This window comes from Actinia tenebrosa, unplaced genomic scaffold (genome assembly GCF_029948245.1).
Source record: "Actinia tenebrosa isolate PJP-AT-01 unplaced genomic scaffold, QUT_ActTen_1.0 PGA_scaffold0__85_contigs__length_37466705, whole genome shotgun sequence".
In the NCBI taxonomy this organism is placed as follows: domain Eukaryota; kingdom Metazoa; phylum Cnidaria; class Anthozoa; order Actiniaria; family Actiniidae; genus Actinia; species Actinia tenebrosa.
In genome coordinates this window covers 14,635,632-14,661,233 of record NW_028292569.1, presented here as the reverse complement: position 1 = coordinate 14,661,233, position 25,602 = coordinate 14,635,632, and the positions used below count along the sequence as shown (strand labels likewise).

The 25,602-nt window shown below is 39.9% G+C and overlaps 2 protein-coding genes across 3 annotated transcripts; one reads left to right on the top strand and one right to left on the bottom strand.

The window, feature by feature from the left end:
- The first annotated feature begins 95 nt into the window (after positions 1-95).
- LOC116291647 (uncharacterized) lies at positions 96-25,460 on the top strand. 2 transcript variants are annotated; one of them, XM_031698833.2, is made up of 34 exons: positions 96-304; positions 973-1,084; positions 2,052-2,259; positions 2,924-3,199; positions 3,678-3,821; positions 4,477-4,536; positions 4,789-4,869; positions 5,613-5,681; positions 6,299-6,360; positions 6,818-6,883; positions 6,989-7,039; positions 7,550-8,084; positions 8,617-8,694; positions 8,902-9,024; positions 14,637-14,696; positions 14,915-14,977; positions 15,969-16,112; positions 17,004-17,108; positions 17,254-17,319; positions 18,166-18,284; positions 18,750-18,894; positions 19,572-19,796; positions 20,206-20,257; positions 20,669-20,824; positions 20,956-21,037; positions 21,442-21,535; positions 21,991-22,056; positions 22,154-22,210; positions 22,726-22,836; positions 23,070-23,506; positions 23,638-23,741; positions 23,862-23,928; positions 24,111-24,290; positions 24,798-25,460. In XM_031698833.2, the coding sequence occupies exons 1-34, from the start codon at positions 226-228 to the stop codon at positions 24,928-24,930; spliced, it is 4,410 nt and encodes a 1,469-aa protein (XP_031554693.1). In that variant the 5' UTR covers positions 96-225; the 3' UTR covers positions 24,931-25,460. The 2 variants fall into 2 exon arrangements, with proteins under 2 accessions (XP_031554693.1, XP_088888546.1); XM_089032420.1 differs by lacking the exon at positions 8,902-9,024.
- Positions 9,321-10,905, bottom strand: LOC148913562 (uncharacterized). The gene has a single exon (XM_089032419.1). The coding sequence runs from the start codon at positions 10,779-10,781 to the stop codon at positions 10,002-10,004; it is 780 nt and encodes a 259-aa protein (XP_088888545.1). The 5' UTR covers positions 10,782-10,905; the 3' UTR covers positions 9,321-10,001.
- Positions 25,461-25,602: the final 142 nt, after the last annotated feature.

Sequence of the window (25,602 nt, the reverse complement as noted above, 5' to 3'; positions counted from 1 at the left end):
GGGTCAAATTCCGAAAATGAACCGACTTTGAGCCGAAATCTAGCCGAATATTTACCGATGTTCCAGTCACGAATTCTTAGCGGTCAAAAGTTCGTTTCTCTCTGTTGACAACAAGAGACGCGTCGCGGTTTCTGAAGAACTCCCAAAAACTCTCACAAATGAGTCTAAAATTCAATTAAAACAAACCAAAGGACTACTAAGGGAGTGCTTTAGACGTCCGTCAAGATGATGGCAAATAATGTTATCAATGGACAAGTTATTTTGGAGGAGGAATATGATGAGTCGTATGAACCAACGGAAAACGGTATGGAAAAAAAAACCACATGCGAAATAGTCTTGCATGAGTGAAAAATCACTAAACCATTACTTCTTAGCGGACTCTACCTTACTTTTTGATAAAGTAGACTCAATATGTTTTCAGGAGAAAGAATAGTAAGATAGTTTGAAAGGCTTTGTTGCGGCGCAGATTATCTGTTCGTTGTGTTTGTACTCGGTTTTCGGTTTCAAATTCGTTTATTGTCCTTCAATCGTTTACAATTCTCTCTTAACTATTTCCGTTAAAACACGTGGAATAAACTTATGTTATCATCTAGACTTGAAAAAAGAATAAAAATGAGAAAATTTTTGGAACGTTCAAGGAACTTTTTGGCTGCAGCAAATGTCCTTTTCGTCAGACGCATAATTTTAGGCATAATTTTTACTTGGAAGTTTTCTTAATAGCTGTCATTATCACCCCGTTTTTTATTATCATTCTTTTGATCTAAGACAAAATAATTATTTTTTCCTTTAATCGTCTATATTTCAATTTTTTCTAGATTTTTTTTATCTAAAATGTTGAAAAAGTATTATTTTATCTTTGATAAATATAAATTTGGAAAAAAAAGTTCAACTCGTATTTCAAATTTTTATCATTGTTGTACAATTATTTTTATACAAATTAATAAACATTTGTGTTCTTTTTTATCTTGACAGAGGTGTATGAGTATGCCCAGTTAATAGGTATAGATCCAGATACAGAAAAATCTTTATTATGGATTGCAAGAGAAGGAATCGTAGCTCCATTACCTCCGGATTGGAAACCATGGTAATAACTGAATACAAAAATCACTCTACCGATACAACCACTTCACCTCCATATTTCTTCCCCTACTTTGATGAATCTGTATTTTTAGCAGAATTATAGTGTCACTTTCGTTTTTACGCATTCTAATGTAAATATTTTTGTTCTGATCCTTTGTTCATAAGACAATAATTAGACGGGAAACCTATCACAAGTATTGTAACTTGTTCAAACATAGAAGAAATCGCGAGTTAAATCGGTTTTTGTTGAGAAAAAACATCTAGTTCACTCCAACTTTCCTTATCATCTTGAAGCTGCATACATAAAACCTAGGTCTTTACCCATATTGGTTTTTAACATCCTATAGAACCCAGGAGTAACAGAATTTCACCCTGGGTTCCAAAGGATGGGGTTTTGAAGGCTGTGTGTATGTTTCAAATAAGCAGGCATATGCATGTTTCTCCTTTGTTACAATACAGATTTAGAGAAAATAAGGTGTTCAGGCTATCTTGCGAGCAAAGGTCCTTTTCTACTTGCTTCTTGTGTGCTGCTTTGGATTTCGTGCACCAGTGTTTCGAGCAAGCAGGCTTTTCTGCATGTGTATATCCCAAACCTAATTCCAACTTCTCCCTTCAAATCCAGTTTAGCATATCTTTTACTATCCACTACCTAGTAGTGTACTTCTTTCTTTCCTTTGGGATCTTATCTCTATTCCTAGACTTGGCATGACATCTAAGTAGAATTGTTATGTCTCTCCATTGTGTTTCCTTGTTTACCTCTGGAAAAGCTAATATGCTAAAATTTAAATTCAATATGTGAGTTTCCCTCACATCTCCTGGGGGTATTGATAGAATTTGAAAGAAAAATTTCACATAAAAGGAAACTCTTTTGTTATTCATTATATTCATTATAAGAGCTAGAGGTCTATGGGATCTCTCTGTAAAGTGTTCTGAATTCTTTCATTTTTCCCCTGCTTATTTTCTATCTTCAGCCAAGATTCCCAAGGAGAAATTTATTATTTCAACTTTGGGACTGGAGAGAGTGTATGGGACCATCCCTGTGATGAGTATTATCGCACTATGGTGATAGAAGAACGTGCGAAGATGAAAAAAGCAGGAAGTGGACCCAAGAAGGACAAGAAGAAAGATAAAAAAGACAATAAAAAAGTAAAGATTTTGGATCCCCCTGTGAAACAGAAGGTTAGTTGTGTGACCAAGTTTCATGGAAATATAAATTGAATTATGATGGATATGTTTATTATACAATAATCAATCAATTCAGCCATGGCAATGATTATTATATAACACTCACCGAAAATCCAGGGTGATATATGCCAGTCAAATAATGATTTACACTAGCATACCCTGGAATATCCCATGAGGCACTTGTATTTTCTAGTATGCACATGACCTTTTTAGTGAGTATAGAGGCTTTGCACTATCACGTGATGGCAGCCATGACAGGAGGCACAACAATAGTCTTCCCACTAGGAGAAGGAATTCTTTCTCATGCAAATCAGATTAGACCAGATTGCATCGTTCCTGCCTCCTGTCATGTCTGCTATCACTTGATGGTGCAAAGCTTCTATACTAGAAAATAGAAGTGCCTTGTAGGACATTTGATGGTATTTGGAATATTTGAGTGAGTATACGTCTAGAAAGTACAAGTGGCAATTGGGATATTTGTTGGGGTATGTGACAAGAAAGCATTATATAACTATTTAAAATTAATGCCTAGACTGCAATGCCTGTTGGGAAGAAATATTGGAATACCGCCAAATATACAATGGCTTTGCATTCTGATTGGTTGTATTTCAAATGGAGTAAAATTAATATATATTAACTTTATATGTTAAATTTAAAGGGTATAGGCCTGTCTCCACTAAAAGGTGAAGTTCCATTAGGATCGCTAGGGGCTCTGGCTCCTTTAAAAAGTCCATCTCCAGCTGTTCTGGGCTCCTCCATGAACAGTTCCCTTGGAGGCTCATCATTTGGTGTGGACTCACTAGAGGGCTCTCTTGGAAGGTCTCTTGGAGGACCTAGGGGAGATCAAGGAGGTGGTGCAAGGTTTAGTAGTAAACCCTCTACTCAAGATCCTTTCCTACAAAAAGCTCTTGGTGGGATCAAGCATGGAGGAATGGTAATATTGATAATCACTTGATGAATCATGGCTAAAAATAACTTTTGGTCATTATGACTGGGCAAATTAGTTTTTGCTAGGTCGTGCCTTGTTTCTGGGATTTGACTGCACAATTTTTAATAGACCCCTTGCATGTGACGTCAAAGGAACTCAATTTGAAGGAAAAAACAAAAAGAATTTCAGTCTCCTGAGATATGGATACCTATTATTTTGCCTTCAAATTAAGCTGCATTCCCATGTGCTGCTGATCCATTCTGGGTTGACATTGTCTGATGATTGGATGCATTTTTTTTGTACGTTCTTTGTTTACATGCTACATTGATATGGTCATGTAGGAATTTAAAATTACTAACCCAGACTAATGGAAATTTGGTTGATGGAAGCCAAAACCCAGACCTCTTTAATCATAGCTATACTTGTGTAGGTCATTTCATTCTAAGAAAGTTACTTAAAAGTTCTGTGTTGTTTGTGGTTATAGGGAAGTAAGCTTGAAAAGAAGCAAGATCCATTAGAATCGTCTAATGAACATGATCCTGTTGTGATCAACCTGAATACATCACTGGGGGATAATATCAACCTTAACCTTATGGCTGACTCTTCAAGTGAAGATGAACTAGACAAGGTATACAGTGTACTGTAAGCATCAATGGTCATCTACAGGGGCAGATCCAGGAATCGGAGGAAGGGGAAGGGGTGGAAAACTTCAGCATTGGTGGAACCTCTGACTTATCAAAATTAAGAGAGGGGCCTTGGCCCCTTGGCCTAATCCTGAATCCATCCATGTTTTAGTTCATAAATAATGTCAATCACAGTGATAATAATATTCTAGTTAATAATAATAGTAAAAATTATTGTTGATGTTGAAGATGGCAAGTAATGTGATGATGGGGATGTTAGTGATAGTGATGATGGTGATGGTGATGAGTGCTAGTGATTAACACAGTTTGTGATGGTGATTATATGATAATGCAATGATGATTAGTACAAGATGAGTGTATTACAGGGAAGACACTCGAAACATGAACACTTGACTTTATTCAAATTTTTATTTCCTGAGCTTTTTACTGCCTCAAACCCTCTAAAAAAGTAGGATTGAACTCAAATATGCTATGTGATCAAAAGACAACTTATTTCTAAATGATTCACTCCAGGGATGCATGTTAAAAAAGTAGTAAAAAAGCACAAAGTGTTCATGGTTAGAGTGTCCTCACTCTAATGATGTAATGTAAATGATTAAAAATCTTTTATACAGTAATTTTAATTCTTCTATATTTCAGAGTCCACAAAGAGGGACATTCGATTTTGGTGCTCATGACATAGCTGCACTTGGTTATGAGGTAAAATACAAACACCATTCACTAGATAAAAGACTACTTTTCTTGCACTTGTATCAGCCAATCTTTCTCTATTGTAACTACATAACCCTTATAATCAATAAACTCATCGACAATGATGAGGATGGGCTTAGGCGCCTTGATCCTGCCACAAGGATTCCCTTGTGACAAGGACATAACCATGGTAACCAGCCATGGGCCACCACCTGGCACACTTAATAATTTTATTGTTAACTGTAAGTTACAATTCAATAGGAATCTGATATTGAAGAAAGCTCCAACCTGAAGCAGCCCAACACGCCGTCAATTAGTGACATGGACGATGGAGAAGAAGTGGTGTGTATATCTTGCAGTATAGCTTACAGCTTTTTGTTTGTTTGTTGTAAATTGTGATTGTCTGGGTGAGCGTAGTCTTGAGAAAGACTGTTGTTGGTGGTGACTGATGTGACTAACATCTGATGTGACACCTGGGTTCAAACCATTTCCTCTTAGGCCTAGGGCAAACGTTGAACTTTCCATGCACCGAACTAAATTACATCAAAGAATGCCGCCTCATTATCACCTGATATCCATCGTTTTTAATGAGTTCGGTGCATGGAAAGTTCGATGTTTGCCCTAGGCCTTACAGTTTTTTGCAGTTTTGCCAAAATTATTTTAACATTATATATTTTACATCTATTATATCTGGAGGACATTAACCTTTTATGAGATAGCCACATGATGCATTGTGGTCTAGCTTGGGTACAAATATTTCTTATTCATCATGCCTTATATGTATCGTATCGTTTCTACCCAAGTTAGACCACAATGCATCATTTCAATCAAATCTCAAAAAGGCTTATAAATCCCATTCAAGACTCAGAATTTTAAAAGTCTTACAATTAGCGGCTGCATAAGTTGCTTGATATACTGTGCAGATCGGCTCAATTAGATATATTATTACTGCAGTACAAATATATATTTTATATAAATACTCGTATACATAAATTAATAATGTCAAAAAAAATATTTCGTAAGTTCTTTGGGTACACCAATATAATGTCAAACAAACTTTTTAAAGTGTGATTTTGTTATTGTAGGATTTTGGTATAAACCCTTCAATATCAAACAGACTAGAAGGAATGAGCTCTGACATAGCAAATATAGAGGTTAGTTAATAATATTCACTCACACCTAGTTCTAGGTGTGAGTGAATGTTTCTAAACACATACTGTATAGACCTGGAGCTGGTCATATGAATCCTGAACGAGGTTTCCTGCAGATATGGCAAGGCATGCATCAGCTCAGTCACATTGCATGAGAATTTACTCTCAATCCAATCAAATGCCCGAAACACGGCATGAACATGGTGAAGACAGGTTTATGCCAAGGTCATGGCACTGCCAAACCAGTCACATTTCTAGGGGAAAAAAATTCACCAATCAAAATTCTAGAAAGTATCACGGTCACAGCAAGGCACGCATATGGCACTGACTTTCTCACATTCATATGAAATATGCTCTAAGAGCTATCCAGCAGATAACAGTGCCGTTCAGCAAATAGTTATCCATATGATAACTACTAATGAGCTTCCAACCAGCTTATGCAACCAATTGACGCCATTTCGGTAAAGTTTATCCACTGGGTAAGGATTTATCTGGTAGATGGTGCTTATTGTATGCAGCATATTGAAGTGGCAAATTGGTACATGTAGAATTGCCTGGTATGAAATGAAAATAATACAGACAGACTAGAATAGTTTATTGGACACTTCTTGTATATTCAGATGAAAAGCAACAACAAGGTTGATGTTGAAGCTAATCAGAAGTCAGGAGGCAAGCTGATAAGGTACTGAGGGTGTCGTCATTATCAATATTTGTCATCATGACCAATGTCATCTTAATCATTGTCATCATCAATTATTACCACCACCAACATTACTGACGTCAGCAAATAGCACTAAAAAATTGGAATACTGTCACTGTGATTGATCACTTTCATCATCATTCATCTTCATCATCATCATCACCACCAGCATCACTTGCACTATCAATCATTGAAATATTCTCCTGAGTGTGTCGCCGTCATCATCATCATCACCACTGTCATCATCTGCACTATTAATCATTGAAATACTGTCCGAGTAAGTCACCATCATCATTGTCATCATCAATCATCATCATCATCAACATCATCTGCACTATTAATCATCGAAATTCTGTCATCATCATCACTGACTCATTATATCTCATCTTCATCAAAGTGACCATGTTAATTTTCAATTCTGGTTTTTTTTTTTGCCAAGTGCTGGGACTCAGGAAGAGGATGACAGAGAGAGGAAAGCCAGGATACTAGCAGAAGCAGCTGAAAGGTAAAACTTCTTTGTTTATTTTTGAACATTAACACCCTGAGAAACTAAGTATTTAAGCAGCTACACACCTTGTTGAGGTCTAACTAATATTTATTTTGTTTTTAGGAGAGCTGTACCACATAAAAATGAAGTAGTAGTGGAGCAAGAACATAAGAAGTAAGTGTTAATTTTATTTAATTTATTCATCAATCCATTTACCCATTTGTTCATCCATCCACCCACTCACCCACCCATTTGTTCATCCATCCATCCACCCATTTGTCCATCCATCCATCCATCCACCCACTCACCCACCCATTTGTTCATCCATCCATCCACCCACCCACCCATCCACCCATTTGTTCATCCATCCACCCACCCACCAACCCATTTGTTCATATATCCATCCAACTGCCCACCATCTATCCATCCACCCATTTATTCATCCATTTTTCCATTTACCCATTTGTTCATCCATCCATTCATCAATCTATTTTATGCAGATTCGCTTTCAATTAGAATTATTATTTCATGACTGGCAGATAGACAGATGTACTGACTTTAGGTCAGTTTGACAAAGGTTGATTAACAAACTGACTGTGAATAATCATAAGTGATCAAAAAAGCTTATTATTTCTCATGCTTACAGTTTCTTTTATGTATTTCTCTGTTCATAATGTTACTAAGGCTTGCTAGTGAAGCAGCTAGTACACTACAAGATCTGAGAAAAACAATGGAAAAAGAACTAGAAGAAGCCAAACATAAACTGAAAACTGAAAAAGAAGACTCCCTAGAAAGATTACGAAAACAACTCAAACAAGAAGAGGAAAAAGAGGAGGAAAGGCTGAAACAACAGCATGAGATTGTCATGAAAACCTTAGGAGAGAAAGCAAAAGAAGAAGCTTTGGATGAAGAAGCCATGCTACAAGAAGGAAAGCAAGATGCCCTAAGGAAACTAAGAATCAAGATACAACAGGAAAAGGAGGAAGAGGAAGCTACTTTGAAGAAAGAGAAGGAGAAAGCCATTGATGAAATGAAAGACGAGCTAGAAGATGAACAAGAACAGCTGGAGTCTAACTTAAAAGAAGATCAGCAAAGAAGTCTGAAACAGCTGAAAGAAAAACTCGCAGCAGAGTTTGAGAAAGAAAAAAAGAAATATGAGGAGGATCACCATGCTTCATTGGATGGGTTTAAGGAGAAGATTGAAAAAGAAAAGGAGTTGGTAAGTGCTATTTTATATTGCCTAGGAAAAGCTTTCAGAAATAGACGACTTGCACTAAGAGGTCACGGGATCAAATCGGCCATTGTGGTTGGCATTTTACAGGATTTTAGCTATGCTAGAATGTAAAAAAAAATAAATGGCGGATTCGGGTAGTTTTTTGGTGATAAAAGGTTAAAGTTAGCTAACTTACCTTTTATCACCAAAAAACTACCTGAATCTGCCATCTTTTTTTACCTTCTCGCATACCTAAAATCCTGTAAAATTGGCGGATTTGATCATGTGACCTCTTAGTGCAAGTCGTCTATTTTGGCATAACCCTTGTGAAAATTCTAGCCTATTCTTAGCAAAGTTTAGCATTTTCTTGTGAAATCCTTGAAGCCTTGTTACATTGTGTAGCTTTAGTATAACTGCAGGGGTTTTATTATACAAGCAAGTCTCTGTGAACCTTGCTTTGTAATTCTGTCACACACAAGATTGAGGTAAACGTTCTGCTATGTATTATGTGGTATTTATGGTATGCCTTATATCCTAGGCAATAGAGAAACTTCAGCAGCAAAATGAATATGTCCTTCAGCTGAGGAAAAATGAACTGATTGAAAAACATGAAAAGGTGTGTAGAATAAGTTGATATTTTTTACTTTCTTCCTTTTTCCTTCCTTCCTTCCTCCCTTCCTTTCTTCCTTCCTTTCTTCCTCCCTCCCTTCCTTCCTTCCTTCCTTCCTTCCTTCCTTCCTTCCTTCCTTCCTTCTTTCTTCCATGCATTTATTCACTTTCTTTATTCATTCATTTTTCCTATTTTGTGTGTATTTTATGAAAGGCCATGGAGGATGTCCTGAGTGAGTTAGACCAAGTACAGACAATAGAGCTGGATGAGAATGAAGAAGCACTAGCAAAAGCAAAAACTTTATTTGATGAGAAAATGGACTTACTTGATGTCAAGGTTCGTTTTCAAGCTTCTTTAAAACATCTAATGCATATAACCGCCACCCAGTTAGCTCAGTTGGTAAGAGCGTCGGTCTGTTGTGCGGGAGGTCGTTGTTCAAGCCTCAGCTGGACCAACACTCAGGGTCTTAAAATAACTGAGGAGAAGGTGCTGCCTTTGTAATTACATCTGCAAATGGTTAGACCTTCACGTGGCTCAGATGATCACGTTAATGGCGGTCCCATCCCTAATTAACTAGAGACGTTAACAGAGGACCACAAGTTTATCAGTTGAATTACTGTCAAGTGTTATCCTCTATTAACTTGTCGTTACGATGGAGAGTAGGTGCCTGGCAAAGCGGTAGGCGATGGCAACTAGCTGGCAAGAGGTAACCATGGCAACCAAGCCACGGGTCAACCTCGGCACCTGTCACACTGCTTACACAGTGGAAGTAAACTACTTACCTTGTCCAACCAGAGGAGGGTGGGCGGGGCAAAACCGCGATATGAAGGCAATGGCTAACAGCAACTCAGCTACAGCAACCACGAGGCCTTAGGCAGCAACTGCGCATGCGCAAGTCTCACACCGCTGGCCAGCACTCCACTCCCAGTTAACTTTGCTTAAATTTAACCACATTTAACTTGTCGTTACGATGGAGAGTAGGTGCCTGGCAAAGCGGTAGGCGATGGCAACTAGCTGGCAAGAGGTAACCATGGCAACCAAGCCACGGGTCAACCTCCATTACTCCTCTCCAAGCATTTAGTGTGGTGCTTGGAGTTGGTCGACCCGTGGCAGGAGCCATGGGACTGACTAACACCCAAAACTGCATCTCCAAGCACCAACAGTCGCTGCCTCTCCAGTTGTCACGCATGCAGACACAACATCCATAGGTAGTGTGGTGTACGCGACTAAACCCAGGTGGCAATGGCTAGCATGAGGGCAAAATTGACAATGTACAAATGGTGGCCAAGCTAAAAGGATACCACTTACCAAAACTAAGCAAGTTTACCAGAGGCACTAATGATTACTTGCTGAGGAGTTCTAATATACTGTTTATAGGCATCACTTTTCCAACGGCCCAAGACTTGGATTAAATGATCTGGTATACCCACTTGAGCCGCTGTAGTTGCGGCCCCAATACGGAAGCTATGGCTTGAAAAGTTACCAGCTACACCTGCTGATTGTAGAATAGCCCTGAGTCTGTCCGTGACCAGCTGCCTAGTCAGTGGCTGACCATCAGCCAGCAGGAAGAGTGGGCCTGGAAGATTACCACGATATGCTAAATAGTTCAGCACTGCTCTCACAGCACACAGGGATGATGATCCGCGACCAACATACACATGACAACCCTGACGAAACGGATCCGTTTTTGAGGCTTTAATGAACAGTCTTAAGCAAGAAGGAGACCCTGTAGAGTCCACGGTTATGTCCTGCACAGTCAGGTGTACATCTGGATCAAATTTTTTAAGCGAGGGGCAAGTAAATTCGGCTGAGCGAAGGAAACCAAAATAAGCCAATGAGCAGGCAGCCCAAAACATGCAGTCATTGAACGAAGATAGAACCAAGCCAGAGTGTACTACTCTCAGGACCTCTGGAGTAACAGGAAGTCTAGACGAAGAAGAGGCGACACCTTGGGTTCGCTTAATGCCTTTTGTCACTCTTTGGAGCCGCAAGCAGTTCTGAAGTGGATCATCGAAACCTTGTTCAATATGGAGGGAACGGACAGCTGACAGATAAACTTTTATAGAGGAATGACGCATCGACTCGGCCAGCATTGTCACAAATAAGCAGAGGGTCCATTCATCTGTGGGACATGGTGAGCCTGATGGGGATAAGCGGCCACTTTGGTAGCAAAAGTTGACAAACTTCTCTTGGGCGGTAGAATAACAGCGACGGGTGGAATGCGCTAAACCCTCAGATAAATAGACCAAACACTGATTATTTAGAGAACCGATGTCAGAGAAGACAGAAGCTGAGCTGGGACCTCTGCTGGGTATAGGTTGGCGTTCGGGGCCAGAGAACGGAAGACCTGCATATTAAAACGAGAAAGAGCATCAGCTATCCCATTACGAATACCTGCCACATGTTCAGCTGAAAAGGAAAAGCCATGACGGGCTGCTGCAAACAGAAGGCTTCGGAGTAAAACCATGATCGAAGAGTCTCTGGAAGTCCTGCTATTTAAGATTGCTACCACAGCTTCGTTGTCCACCTTAAACAGAACATGCTGCTTTCTCCAACCGTGACCCCAGATATGCGCTGCCAGTACGACTGGAAATAACTCCTTGTAAGCAATGGAGAGGGAAGCTTGCCGAGGTAACCACCTGCCATTGAACCAATCAGAATCGAGGAAGGCACCATAACCCCGTGTTCCTGAGGCGTCTGACCCTACGCAAACCGTAGGTGGAGGCTGTAGTGAGGGGAGCAGGAAAAAACTTATCCCATTCCATTGATTGAAAAAATCCAGCCACCACTTCAGGTCTTTCTTGAATTCTGTATTCAGGCGGATGGGGTGATCGTCTTTTCGGAAGCAACAGAGTAGATCAATCATTCTCCGAAGAAAAGTGCGACCTGGCCAAACTACCTTAGAGGCATGATGGAGTACACCAATCAGCGACTGAAGTTGTTTCTTGTGGCACCATTTGTAAGAAGACCAAGTTCTCAACAGTTCCAGGGTAGCAGCAAATTTGTCGGCAGGGAGACGCAGAGTTTCGGCCATTGTGTCAATTTCAATCCCTAAAACTACTAGGCAGGTGGATGGCCCTACACACTTGTCTGGGTGTAGGGGCAGACCTAGGTCAGCGGTAATGGATGTAGCGATAGCTAAATTGTTAGCACATAAAGCTGAATTAGGAGGTCCAGCTAGTACGAAATCATCTAAATAGTGGCGGATGTCAGGTATCCCATAGTTAGACTGAAGAATCCACTCCACTGCATTGGCGATTGAGTTAAAGATGAAGGGGGCTGATCGCAAACCAAAGGGAAGGACAAGGTCAACAAAGTACTTTGACCTCCATCTCATGCCCAAAAGATGTCGGTCAGATGGGTGAACTGGGACATTTCTGAAAGCACTTTCGATGTCGAACTTAGCCAGCATAGCCCCCTTACCCATTTTGGAACTCATCTTAACTATATTGTCAATTCTAATGTATTGCAGTGAGCACTCCTCAGGGTCGATGCCATCATTAACACTGTGGCCAAATGGGGAGGACAGGTCAAAAATAAGACGCCATTTTTCTGGTTGACCTTTCTTTGGAATCACGCCAAAACTGCTTACTTGAAGAGGAATAATGGGAGGGGATTCAAAGGGGCCAGCCACCCGCCCCAATCTAACTTCCTTGTCTAAATACACATCCACGACTTGAGACTGCTGATATGCTGAAGCTTTGTTCTTCTTTGACGATTTCAACTTGACAGACGACTTAAAACCCAGTTGGAAACCATCTTTAATGCCATGCAGTATAAATTCTACCCATTGCCGATTGGGGTGATTCTGTAAGCCATGGGCGAATTTATCATAATTCAAAGAAGAAATTTCAGCAACTGAAGGGAGGGGAAGGCTGGTGCCTATGAAACAATGTATAAATAGATCAACAAATGCCCCCATAAATGATTAAGTCAACATTAAATGACGTACGTTAAGTTCGACGCACAATGTAGTGTCTAAGTGATATTCAACAAACTAGAACGAAAATTAAAATGGTGCTGTTCTCTGAACCTAATAACACAGCCTTGAGTCCAAAGTCACATGCTTAGTGGTATTTTCTGCGCTTGGCCTCGGACGGATTGACAGAGCGGGAACGTTCCAAATTTCTGGGCTTGATCGGCTCTGGGCATGCACTCTTGCGATGGTCCCCTTCGCAGCTACTGCAAGCATGGCGGAACCGACATTCGGGAGAAGGGGCAATGCACCGACCAGCATTCCAAGAGTGGCAAAGGACCCTTGAGGTCAAACTACCTTGGGCCTCCCTCCCCCCTGCTGTAGTTGAAGCAACCACTCGAGGGCGCACCTGGGCACCTGCAGTGTTAAAACTGTAAAGTTGGACATTCATTGTTGACCACGTTGTGCATTTCTCAGCAGCAGCATATTCTCGAAACTCCCGATCATAGTTCAGCCATGCACTGCCACTAAACTGTCGGTATGTGCGCAAGATAAGGAGCTTGTACTTGAGCAAATCGTCTTTGCGGTTGGGAAAATATTTTCCGACGATTAAAGAATAAATGGTGAAAGCTTCCACCCAAGATGTAATATCTGAAATTTGCTTTTTGTTTTTCTTGGCGGTGTTACAAAGGATGAGGCGGCCATCGAAGTGCAGTTGTGGCTCTGGTTCTTGAGAGGAGATGTTTTCCGGCAGCAAGTCCTCAAGATGAACAAATTTTCCGGCAAGAATTTGGGCCACCACTTTGTAGGGAACGGGAGAATAACCAGGACCCACTACAAACGGCTGGTTAAGGGGGGGCGTGTTCCCCAGGAAATTTTCCGGCGCCGAAAATGACGAAGACGACGTCGCGGCACTTGGGACAGTTACGGGCCGAGGGAGAGTAAAAGGCGATACAAATGAAGGTACAGATAAGGCAGACGTACCTGAGCAAGATGGCGGAGGCAAATAAGCCGAAGACGCAGTTGATGAAGAAGGAGGCGACCCGGCCATGGATGTCCACGGCATAGATGAGCCAGTCTGGGCCAATTGGTTAGTACGGTTGGCCAGAGGCGTCGAAGAACCCTCGTTGTTCTCGGGCAAAGATCCAGAACCCGCCGATGACGAGGCAACGCCTGCCGCTAGTAAAGCCGAGTTGACCATGGCCGCCAAAGGTGCTTTTAAAGCTTCTACTACTGATGTAACCAACTCAGTAGACGGCGCAGTAGATGTAGGGACGCCATTACAAGCCGACTCAACCGAAACTGGAGGAGCCAGCGAAGAAGAACAAGAGGTAGGAACCATGCTGTCCAAGCTATTGCGTGTGTTACGGGGCATCTTTTATCGACCAAACAATTAACACGAGGGCAAGGAACAATGGAAAGACGATCGTAAATAGACGTCGAAACGCTGGAAGAACCACTAACAATAAGGATTGAGAAAGGATGGCTTGAAAAAATGCGTATAAACCAGAAGCAAAACCGCGATATGAAGGCAATGGCTAACAGCAACTCAGCTACAGCAACCACGAGGCCTTAGGCAGCAACTGCGCATGCGCAAGTCTCACACCGCTGGCCAGCACTCCACTCCCAGTTAACTTTGCTTAAATTTAACCACATTAAACAAAGTTAATTTATTTCTTTTATTTTTATTTATTCACCTTTCCTGGGTGGATGGCGCAATGCCCAACGGGTTTTGCAACCCAATTGAAAAGGGAGCCGATAGATCTAATTAGAATTTAGAAGAAAATCCATCCTAAACCTGGATTCCAAACTTTAAAGGATGCAGTGGCTCCATCTTCCCCACCCCTCCCCCAAAAACCACCAATTCAGTTTGAGATATATGGAGTTTGAGATAGGTAGAGTAAGAGGAATAGAACCATAGCTTTTGTTTCATGCTTCTTTGAAGTAACTTGGTTTTCATTGTCCAGTATTGTTAAATCCTGGTTTGAATAATATAGTGTTTAATTTTGAAAATTTCATCATGTGTTGACAGATGAGTGATGATTATGAGAAGAAGAAAAAAGCTCTGGAATCCAAGTATGAAGAACAGCTGGTAAGTAGCATTAGATCTATTATAATAACAAATTGCTAATTACTATCACAACTGTGTACCCAAGTCTGGAGTGGGTGGGGTCTGGTGGGGGTTTGGGGGGTGGGGGCTGTTGGGAATCTGTATTTTAGCCCATCAAAAAAATATATATATAACATATTTTTATTGCTGTTACTGAAATATAAATTTATTCAATAAGTTTATATTGTATGATTAACTAGGAATCCCTTAGAGCTGAGTGGGAGAAGAAAATATACAGAGTAAAACAAGACTGGAAGGAACAGGTTAGAGAATTAAGAATCTATCAGTGTTGTATGATGATGACTATGGTAGTGTTGATGATGTTGGTGATACTGTTGAAGATGACGTTAAGGTGGGGCTTGTGGTGATCAATGAAGATGATGATGATGAGGACAGTGGCAATAATAGTATTTAAAATTAGGGTGGTGGTAATGATGATGATGACTATGGTAGTGTTGATGATGCTGGTGATGGTGTTGAAGATGACGTTAAGGTGGGGCTTGTGGTGATCAATGATGATGATGGTGAGGACAGTGGCAATAATAGTATTTAAAATTAGGATGCTTGTAATGATGATGATGACTATGGTAGTGTTGATGATGCTGGTGATGGTGTTGAAGATGACGTTAAGGTGGGGCTTGTGGTGATCAATGATGATGATGGTGAGGACAGTGGCAATAATAGTATTTATAATTAGGGTGGTGGTAATGATGATGATGACTATGGTAGTGTTGATGATGCTGGTGATGGTGTTGAAGATGACGTTAAGGTGGGGCTTGTGGTGATCAATGATGATGATGGTGAGGACAGTGGCAATAATAGTATTTATAATTAGGGTGGTGGTAATGATGATGATGACTATGGTAGTGTTGATGATGCTGGTGATGGTGTTGAAGATGACGTTAAGGTGGGGCTTGTGGTGATCAATGATGATGATGGTGAGGACAGTGGCAATAATAGTATTTATAATTAGGATGCTTGTAATGATGATGATGATTATGACGTTGTTATTGGTGATGTTGGTGATGATGAGTTGAGAGTGTGGGTAGTGTGGATGGTGGGTGGATGATGATGATGATGATGATGATTAAGGTGGCAGTGGTAATAGTAGAAATGATGACATTGAGCCATACAATGAAGACCATAAAGATGATCAATGATGATATTGATGATGATAGTGATGATTTAACCTTGACATTAACCATACCAAGGTAATTACCACAACAAATTTACATTTCATGTGATGGTGAACAGGAAAACAAAGAAAAGTATGAATTAACAGAGAAATGGGAACGTGAAAAAGAAGACATGGCTAATGAACATGAAGAAATAATGACAGAATTAAGAAATGATTGTGAAGCTAAGAGACAAGTGCTACAGCAAGACTGGGAATCTCTGGTAAGTATACCTAGAACACGTATACAAACTGTTAATAACTCAAGATACAGATTTGACTTGCCGTGAATATGATGTTACGATGTCTATGTGGCTTCTCTTGAATTTTCTTGTTCCGAGGAAATCAGCCAAAGTTCGATAGCCTATTCCACTTTGGTGTAATGTTTTCCCATTCGGATTGCATATCATTCTCTTGAGTATTGTTTTTCGGGGTTCGTGCTACCCCTCAAACTCCTTGAAAACTCCTTGAATTTAATTCACGTTTTCAAGGGCACTTGAAAAACTCTTGAATTTTACGATATTAGCGAAACTCCTTGAAAACTCCTTGAATTTTTGCTTTGATCATTACTTGCATGGTTCTGAAATAGATCTAGTCAGAAAGATCGGAAAATCTGAAAGTCGGCCATGTGCAATCACCGTGTAAAACCTTGGCATAGTTAGCTGAACATACTCCTTGAAAATTTATATTTGGGTCCTTTTATACTCCTTGAATAGTCCTTGAATTTTAAGTCGTTACCTCGGCACGAACCCTGTGTTTATGTAAGACTACAGATTGAAGACTCATTGGATGGGGCTCAAGAAACCGTATCCCTAAGTGAATGACAAAGGGTCTGAAATTGAGAGCATTGCACTCAAGTGGAATGGGTGTATTCAACCATAAGCAAAATTAATAAAGTTATTCCTTAGGACCTCTCTGCTTTGCTTATTATTTTTAACTCAAGAAGAGATAACTAGCTAAAAACTAGTGTGAGCTGCGTCGGTGTTTCTAATGAAACAGTAATGATAAAAAAGTTTTTTTTCATCTTTTTACAGTATAAAATTTACCCTTCTGTTATTACTATTTTCAACTCAAATTTTGAGGTTTTTTTTTTTTTTTTTTGGTTGTCCTTTTAGTCTTCTAAACTTGACGTGGAGAAAGAAGATCTAGAAACACAACGAAAAGAGCAGGACAAGCTACGTAAAGAACTAATGAAGGAAAAGAAGGAGTTAGAAAAACAGGTGGGGAATGAAAATTGGGTATTTGAAAGAAAGGTGGAGAGCAGAAATAAAGGGTTTTAGTCAAATTCGTATTAATAAGTTTAATCACAAAACACACAGATTTATAACATCAAATAAATAAGATATCTGAATTTGATTGTCACAGGAAAAGGAGATCAAGCATCGCAAGGAAGAACTAGCAGCAGAGAGAAAAAACTTGCTCCAATCCAGCGTGAGTACCATTTAGTATATCGATTTATCCAAAGTCCTTGATGGCATGCTTGTGATGTCCATGCTTATTGGGTGTCTACCACGCTTGTGCAAAATCCCAAAGAAATATTTTATAGAATGCGCTTTTTTCCGTTCTGTGACATATACACTTTTAAATCTGTTGTAGTTTTCCGTGCTGATTTCTCTTAACTTCCTTGCAAAGTTTGCTTTGCACAGATGGCGTGAGCATCACTCCGTTCAAAAAATAAAACACAGTTGTTGATCAATCAGAACGCGTTTAATATCCAAACTATAGAGTAATATAGCATATAGACAGACACTTTCCGCACCGTTTTGTATTCCTGATGCAAAGATGCACTCGCTTTTATAACTTCAGTAGTCACTGGCTTACAAAAATTCATTTACAATCACAGTAACTACTGGGTTACAACATCAAAGCTTTTACAACTCCAGTAGTTACTGGCTTACAAAAATTCATTTACAGTAACTACTGGGTTACAACATCAAAGCTTTTACAACACCAGTAGTTACTGGCTTACAAAAATTCATTTACAATAACAGTAACTACTGGGTTACAACATCAAAGCTTTTACAACACCAGTAGTTACTGGCTTACAAAAATTCATTTACAATAACAGTAACTACTGGGTTACAACATCAAAGCTTTTACAACACCAGTAGTTACTGGCTTACAAAAATTCATTTACAGTAACTACTGGGTTACAACATCAAAGCTTTGCATGACTCGGTACGGGTCAAAACCCCTATTTTTTTACACTGAACACATTGTACTTATCTCCACCGTATGCTGTTTTGTAGTATTTATGTTGTTTTGCTCTTGCTGTAGGATATCGACACACATGACCTAAGAGACGTCACAGATCAGCTAGCTGAGAAGAATTCTAAACTAAGAGAACTAGATAACCAATTGCATCGCTCTAACCAAGAGATCCAAAAGAAAGAAAGGTAAAATATATGGTTCTTGGTACCGCCAAGTTGTGACTTCATATTGCTTCAAGTGATTTTTTTTTTTTTTTTTTTTTGCGTTTCAGTACTCCTATCCTGAATTTCGAAATATGATTTCTTCTAACTTCTAAATTCCAATTCCATCACGGAATAAGTAATGGAATACGTTTGTTAGCCACGGGCACCTAGTGCTACCCTCGCAAAACAAAAACAATTTATTTAATCACGCCTTTTTTTGCGAAAAGTTTAGCGTCAAATTTTTTTATGGAATAGTATGACGTATCGCTTTGTTTTAGACATGGAGTTAGTTCGCCTGGCAAAAATGAAGTACGCAAGAGCAAGGATGCAAAGAGTTTTCTTTTGGTGCTAATCGGTGATTTGGGAGGGGGTGGGGTGGGGTGGTGGGAAAACTATTACGTTTACCCAGAAAAAGAGGGAAATATTCTTTATTTATTTATTTTAAAGGATCAAAGCTAAGTTGAATCAAGAGATAGAAGAACTGACTGCAACACGGGATGGATTACAGAACAGCATCAACGAGATCAAATCAAGGTACCAGAAGATGCAACAGAACTACAGGCGACAAGAACAGGACTTCAATGAATTGCAGGTACGAGTCAGAATGAGAAATGGGAATCGAAAGAATTAAAATGAACGCGATGTTTTGAGCAGTTGAATCTTGAAAAAAACAAAAAAAAACAAAAAAAAACAACAGGAATTTGGCAAAATGCCATTTGGTAACTGAAAATGAGAATAGAAAATGGAAATTGAAAGAATGGGATTGGTCATGGAAATGATTGCTCGAACTCATCATTTTTTTCTACTCCTTATTGCTGGTTCTCTCTTGTGTCTTGGGTGTCTTTTTTGTTTGTTTCCAATGAACTACTTGGAAGATGCGGCGGCCATCTTGAATCACAAGGCATTGTGGGTCATCCAGAGGGCAAAAGACAAACCTTTGTTACAATAACGGCGTCGATTGTCATTTACGGTCTATAACAAGATAACAAGACAATTTGACAAGAGATGAATGTTAAAAAATGGACAGTTCCACGAAATGAGGAAATTTCTTAAATATAGGTGGGTCGTCATTTCAGCATCTTTGTTTTGTTTTGCCCGCTGGGCGACCCATAATGCCTTGCGATTCAAGATGGCTGCTACATATTATATCGAGCATGGGACACGGTTTTATCAGATACTGAAGTATGAAGGATTACCTCCGTAAACCAAAGACCATATATTTATTTGACAACATTTCTGATTTCATGCTTTTTTTTTTGTTCACCATAGAAGAAACAAGAAGGCCTTCAGGCAAAACTAGAACAGATGAATACTAATGGTGATCTAGATGATACACTGGTCGGTGATGATGATAATGATATTGATAAACACAGACACGTGGCTAAAGGAAAACACTCCAAGGGTAGTAAGACATCTTATCCCAATGGACGAATATCTAGGGAAGAGGCGTTACAGCTGGAAGATCTTGAACCCAATGGAGTATCAGCTTCCAAGGTACTTACTCGCGCGTATGGTACTTGGGTATAGACCCCTGGCATGTGACGTTAAAGCAGCTCAATTTGGAGGACAAAACAAAAGAATTTCAATCTCCTGAGAATTGGAAACCTATCGTTATGTCCTCCAAATCGAGCTGCGTTTCGACGTGCTGCAAACTCATTGTTATTCCATCTTTAAAGAGATTTAGCTAAGCAATGAAGATTACTCCACAGAGGTTGACCCCCTTAAAAAGATATGAAATATCCACAAATAACTTCCTCACCAGGGCAACAGTTTTGATTGATTTTTTGCATGACTTTTTTATGCCACCTAATTGGATTTCAATTCTGTCATTCAAGATGGTGGACAATGATCACGTGATCCTCTTACATTAATACTTTTTATTTATTGAATATCTCAAAAACAGAAAGACGGTCGACATGCTGCAGCGCACAGCAAGGGCAAATCTCAAAGAAGAGGTGAGAATGACTTTTCGAGTACTGATGCCAACCCAACTTATTAGAGAGCTTAAGATTCTCGTTTACGGCAAACGTGAAACGTCAGTTGACCAGTAAAAAATTCTTTAAAATTAGTGAAAAGGAATCGCAAAAATCTCCAAGTGGTAGATGAACAAAAGAATACTTGTCTTTGTCGAGAAGGTTTGCAAAAGGTAAAGCTAAATGTAGGAAAACGGTGAAAATGTGGTGACGTTTGTCGTTTGCGGGAAGGAAAAACGGGAATCTAAATCTACCTATTATATATAGACATACTGCAATCTTGTTGACCAGGTCTCAGTGAAAAAACCTTGTTGATCCCTTGTTGTTGACCCACGAATCAAAACCAAACCCTTTCAACCTCGATTAACAAGTTTCGTTGATTTGTTACGACAGCTCCTTCATCAATCACCTCCAATACAGAATCAGAGATGTCTGACTCACCCGGAGAGATCTCCCCTCAAGCTCAGTCAAGAAATTCTGCCTTTCACCAGCATGCAATGTGGCAGTCTAAAGCACCTAAAGCCCATGGAACGAAACCTCGGGATATAGGTAAATAGTAACGAGAAGACTTGTAGAAACGAACAGTACAGTCAGGTGATGAAAGTCTTTGAATCATTCAAAGTTTTGTGTAGCATTGGTTGAAGGTTCGATGTCATTGACGGATATTTATTCATTCACAGATATATCATCAGATGAAAGTAGTCAAGATGAATATCAACAGAACTTATTGTTGCTCCAAAAACAGGCGGAATTTAGAAATGCGTAAGTAAAGACTGACGTCATTACCAAAGACTGAAAGCTAGCTGCGCACGTGCCGTGACCGTGAGCGTACCGAGTGATTCCAGCATTTTCATTGGCTGATCAATAACCTCGGTTGCTGTAATTGGTTCATAAGGATGTTCCTTGTGCAGCAGAACAACCTTGATAAAAAACTATAGCCATGAAAATTCAATGGGATCCGAGGTCTTTTTTGCCTCTTGTACGCCGACGTTCTTAGGGTCGTCACGCAACGTTTCTCTAAGCGTTGCGTGACGACGTGACGACCCTAAGAATGTCTGGTTAGCTGGATATGGTTTTATTCTCGATTGAAATTGTATATTACTAGGCTTTTCATACATATAGTGTGAAATCAGTATTTTTTGACGGTTTGTCTTGTGTACACGCAGGGAGCTGAAGAAACGTCTTGTTGTTGAATGTGATGCTATCAATAAGGCGAAAAGGTTCTTGAGTCGACACAAGAAGTCAGTGCGGAAACGACAGGTAAGCAATCGTACGAGCACTGAAAGAAATCATGATCTCATAACAACATTTTGACTAACTGTTGACGTCATATCGTGATAATAGACCTCTTCGACTTGGAGTAATGTTTTCCCATTTCAGACCACGCGTCATTCCCTTGAGAATGAGATTCTTTGTTTGAGTCGTATCCATATTCATGTGTCTTCTCATGTGCAACCGAGCGCAAATCTTAAACAAAGAAATGATACTCTAGGGCATGTGGTCTGAAATGGAAAAACGTTACGTCAGAGCCGAAGAAGTCTATTGTAAAGACATACCACAAAAAACCATCGGAAATTTGTTAATTCTAGTCTGCATTCCCTTTTTCATTCATGTGGATCCCCCTCCTTTATTACAATGTGTATTGTGTATTATCCCTTAAAGCCCTAAGCCATTTGATGGTGTTAACGAAATTGTTTTTCGTATGTTACCTACAGGCTGCTCTTGAACAAGCACGCAGTGAGTGGAAACATGATGTGACTACTAATATTAACAGGGGAAAGGTAACATTCCTATTCTATATAGGAACTATCATGTCCTATAATAAGTTGCTATCCTATATATAACATGCTCATTGGTCTTATCTTTATCATTCTTCAGCCAGTCTCGTCTAGGAATGCGACACTCCTTGAAGACGTCAAGTCCAAGCTGGAAGAAGTAAGTTCAACCTCCAACTATAGGGAGTAGAAGGGGCTCGTATACACTCTCTGTACGTTTTTGAGAGGAGAGATTAGGGTACGGGTAAACAATCCCACCAATGTGTTTGTGTGTGTGTGGGGGGGGGGGGGGGGGGGGGGGGGGAGAAGGGAAGTGCACCATGGGTATGTTGGGGTATGGGTGGTGCGGGGCGGGTTGGCAAGGGAGGTTAACCATGAGTGTGTTGGGATATGGGTGGGGTGAGGTGGGAAGGGAGGTTAACCATGGGTGTGTTGGGGTATGGGTGGGGCGGGTTGGGAAAGGAGGTTAACAATGAGTGTGTTGGGATATGGGTGGAGTGAGGTGGGAAGGGAGGTTAACCATGGGAGTGTTGGGGGTATGGGTGGGGTGGGACAGTGAACCCATCCCCAAGCATGATTGCCTGCCATAACCTGCCCTAAATGCCTTCTCACGTCGTTGAAAGTATCAGCGTTCAAGACATTCGATGATGATTTTTTTCTGGTTATATTTCACAGGAAGAAGCAGAATTGACGATAGTCGTAGACAACATGAATGCGGGACAAGAACTATTGAGACAAAAGGAGGAACGCCTGAAGATCCTCGAGAACGCGCTGTTAGGAGGAATGGTACGAGCCTAGGTGCCATTATATGGCTACCTGTGTTACTATCAAAATAGCAGTACCTCTGATAAAAATCTTTTGAGTTTAAAAGATTGGGATACCTGTGTCTTTTTAAGATTTGTACGTAAGGTATTTGGGATTGGGATTCTATGTCTATCGCCATTACGCCCCGCCATAGTTCATGTCATTTATAAATATTGATTCATATTTATTATTATTTATGAATATTTATTCATCAGTCTACGACAACATCAGACTCAGAAGATGTACCGATGGATCCTCTGTTCCGTAAGACTGCTCACTTTCCCAAGGACAAGTACCGTCCACATCGTAGTACCCGCCGACAGATCGAAGATGATGACTCGAGTGGGTTTAGTAGCAGTGACTATGGTGATGGGCCTCCTGTGGTGCGTGACGTCAGGGGATCACGTGGGACAAAGAGCCTTCGGTTTTCGAATCCTTCCAAGACTCAAAACATAGATGATGTCCAGGCCTCTCTCTCTACTATCAATACAGATTTAGCACGTATTCTATCGCTCCTACAAACACAGACATTACAGCGCCCTGCTATTCCTACTCAACCTGTTTACGCTGTACCAGAACAACATGCTTTTGCACAGACTGCAAGACCCATGAACAGCGGTTACGCACCCTCTATAGACCATGCGCAGACAAGGTAAGACTCGGCGAAAAACCAGCTCTTAGAATTCGTATATGAGAGGCACTGAACTGAACGCCTTGATTCAACACCGCCTGGAAATGTCTAGTTAAAATGAGGATCGAATCTTTCCTTGTTTTCCTTTCTAGTCGACCAGATATCGCCCCTAGAAACAGTTACCACCAGCCAATATACAAAAGTCAAGACACTGCTGAAGTGGCGTTGGAAAGAAAGTGGAAGTCTTACTTTGGAGGTAAGGTCTGATCTTGGTAGATGCGCACGCAATTTTAACTGAAAGCCCTGTTGCGCTATCTTGTGCGCGCGTCTGCGCAAAACTTTCTCTGTGCTAAAGCATGTATTCCTCTGTATTTAGATCATAATCGTGATTCCCCTGCAAGTCTTAGTTTAGGAGCAACTCTTAAAGGACATATAACAGCAAGGTAAGACATTACTATTTTTTATTGCCTTGTAGCGTCTGTTATGTTAAACGTAAGTGCAATTCAAATCGTCCACGTGATGCTAATCTTGTACCACGTGGACACGGTTTTTACACCACGTGATCAAAACTTAACTGCACTTCTGTCGCGTGGTGTAAAAAACTTATCATAACATTTTTTACAAGGGACAGCAATGGACCGGGTGTTGTCAAGGAGAAACTGACTGACTGGACGTCAGAAGGACAACTAAATGTGGCCGAGAGACTACAGAACCATGCTGATTGGTTGAGAAATTTTCGACGTGAAATGGGACTGCAAAGCCCGAGCCAAAGTAATCGAGGAAACATGGCAAGCAGTGCTAGATAGTATCCTTTGTTTATGTTTGGGGGGGGGGGGGGGATTTGATGCTGATGATTGTGATTACTGATGATGATGATGATAATGATTGTGATGATGATGATGATGATAATGATAAGAATGATGAAAATAATGATGATAATGATGTTGATAGTGTTGATGATGATGATGATGATGATGATAGGGATAATGATGATGATGATGATAGGAATAATGATGATGTTGATAGTGTTGATGATAACGATAATGATGATGTTGATGATAATGATGATGATGATGATGTTAGGGATAATGATGATGTTGATGATGATGATAACGATAATGATTTTAATGATGATGATAGTGATAAAAGATGAAGATCACGATGGTGATGATGATCATGGTGATAGCCATTGTCTAATATTGATATTTCGATAGTGATGTTGATATCATATATTATGCTAATTATGATGATAATGATGACTATAATTATAATCATATTCCCCTAGTTACCATCCTTGACATCCACTAATCAGTCCACCAACATCCCAAACCAGTGCCACTTCCAGCCCCGGTAACCTCTGGTCAAGTCAGCCACGTGGGTTGGCCATGACTCACAGACCCTTACGCCTTGAATTAGGCAAAAATAACGAAATTCGATACGTGTAGATAGAATATATAATTATTACTAATAACAATCCAATCATAGAATGAATGTGTCTTATATAGTCTCCAAAACGTCACGCAACGCTATTGGTGTCGTTGCGTGACAATACTCATGGTGGCTCCTTATATCTTTTACCATTTGGAAAATGTTTAGATAATTAAAATTGAAACTACCATTCACACCAATGCGGGTCAATAACTGGCCATGGGGATTTAGAACAGAATATGAAGAATCTTTATCAAAGAAATAAGATAGTAGTTTTATATTTGTAAATATAAATTTTTTTGAACAATTTCTGAGGCAGAAAATCTTTCCTTTCTCTCGAAAACAAAAGTTTTTAACGAGTGGAAGGCGTAACGTTTTGTGTGAGGAAATCGATTGGGCTACCTGTGTGTAAGGTTCACTCATGCAATAGTTTGTATTTGTAGTGATATGTAATATTATATAATAGTCATAAAAGTCTATAAAGTTTTTTTTTTCTAAAACCCGAAAATATCAAGTTTTTTTAGTGAATTAAAAAGTTTTTATCGTTGTCTTTCGAGTCGTTAGACCTTTGTGTTTAGAGCGAGATGGCAGACGTCATCATTCTCTCATGGTTTTCAGATATTAACGGAACATCTTGAGGCATGCATGCTTTAGAAGATCATTTATGGTTGAGTTTTGAGGGCGTTTTT

Coding starts and splice junctions, on each gene's coding strand:
- LOC116291647 (XM_031698833.2), top strand. CDS start 226: ATGATGGCAAATAATGTTATCAATGGACAAGTTATTTTGGAGGAGGAA. Junction 3,200..3,677: donor GGATCAAGCATGGAGGAATG/GTAATATTGATA, acceptor TTGTGGTTATAG/GGAAGTAAGCTTGAAAAGAA. Junction 19,797..20,205: donor ATGGAGTATCAGCTTCCAAG/GTACTTACTCGC, acceptor TCTCAAAAACAG/AAAGACGGTCGACATGCTGC.
- LOC148913562 (XM_089032419.1), bottom strand. CDS start 10,781: ATGCTGGCCGAGTCGATGCGTCATTCCTCTATAAAAGTTTATCTGTCA.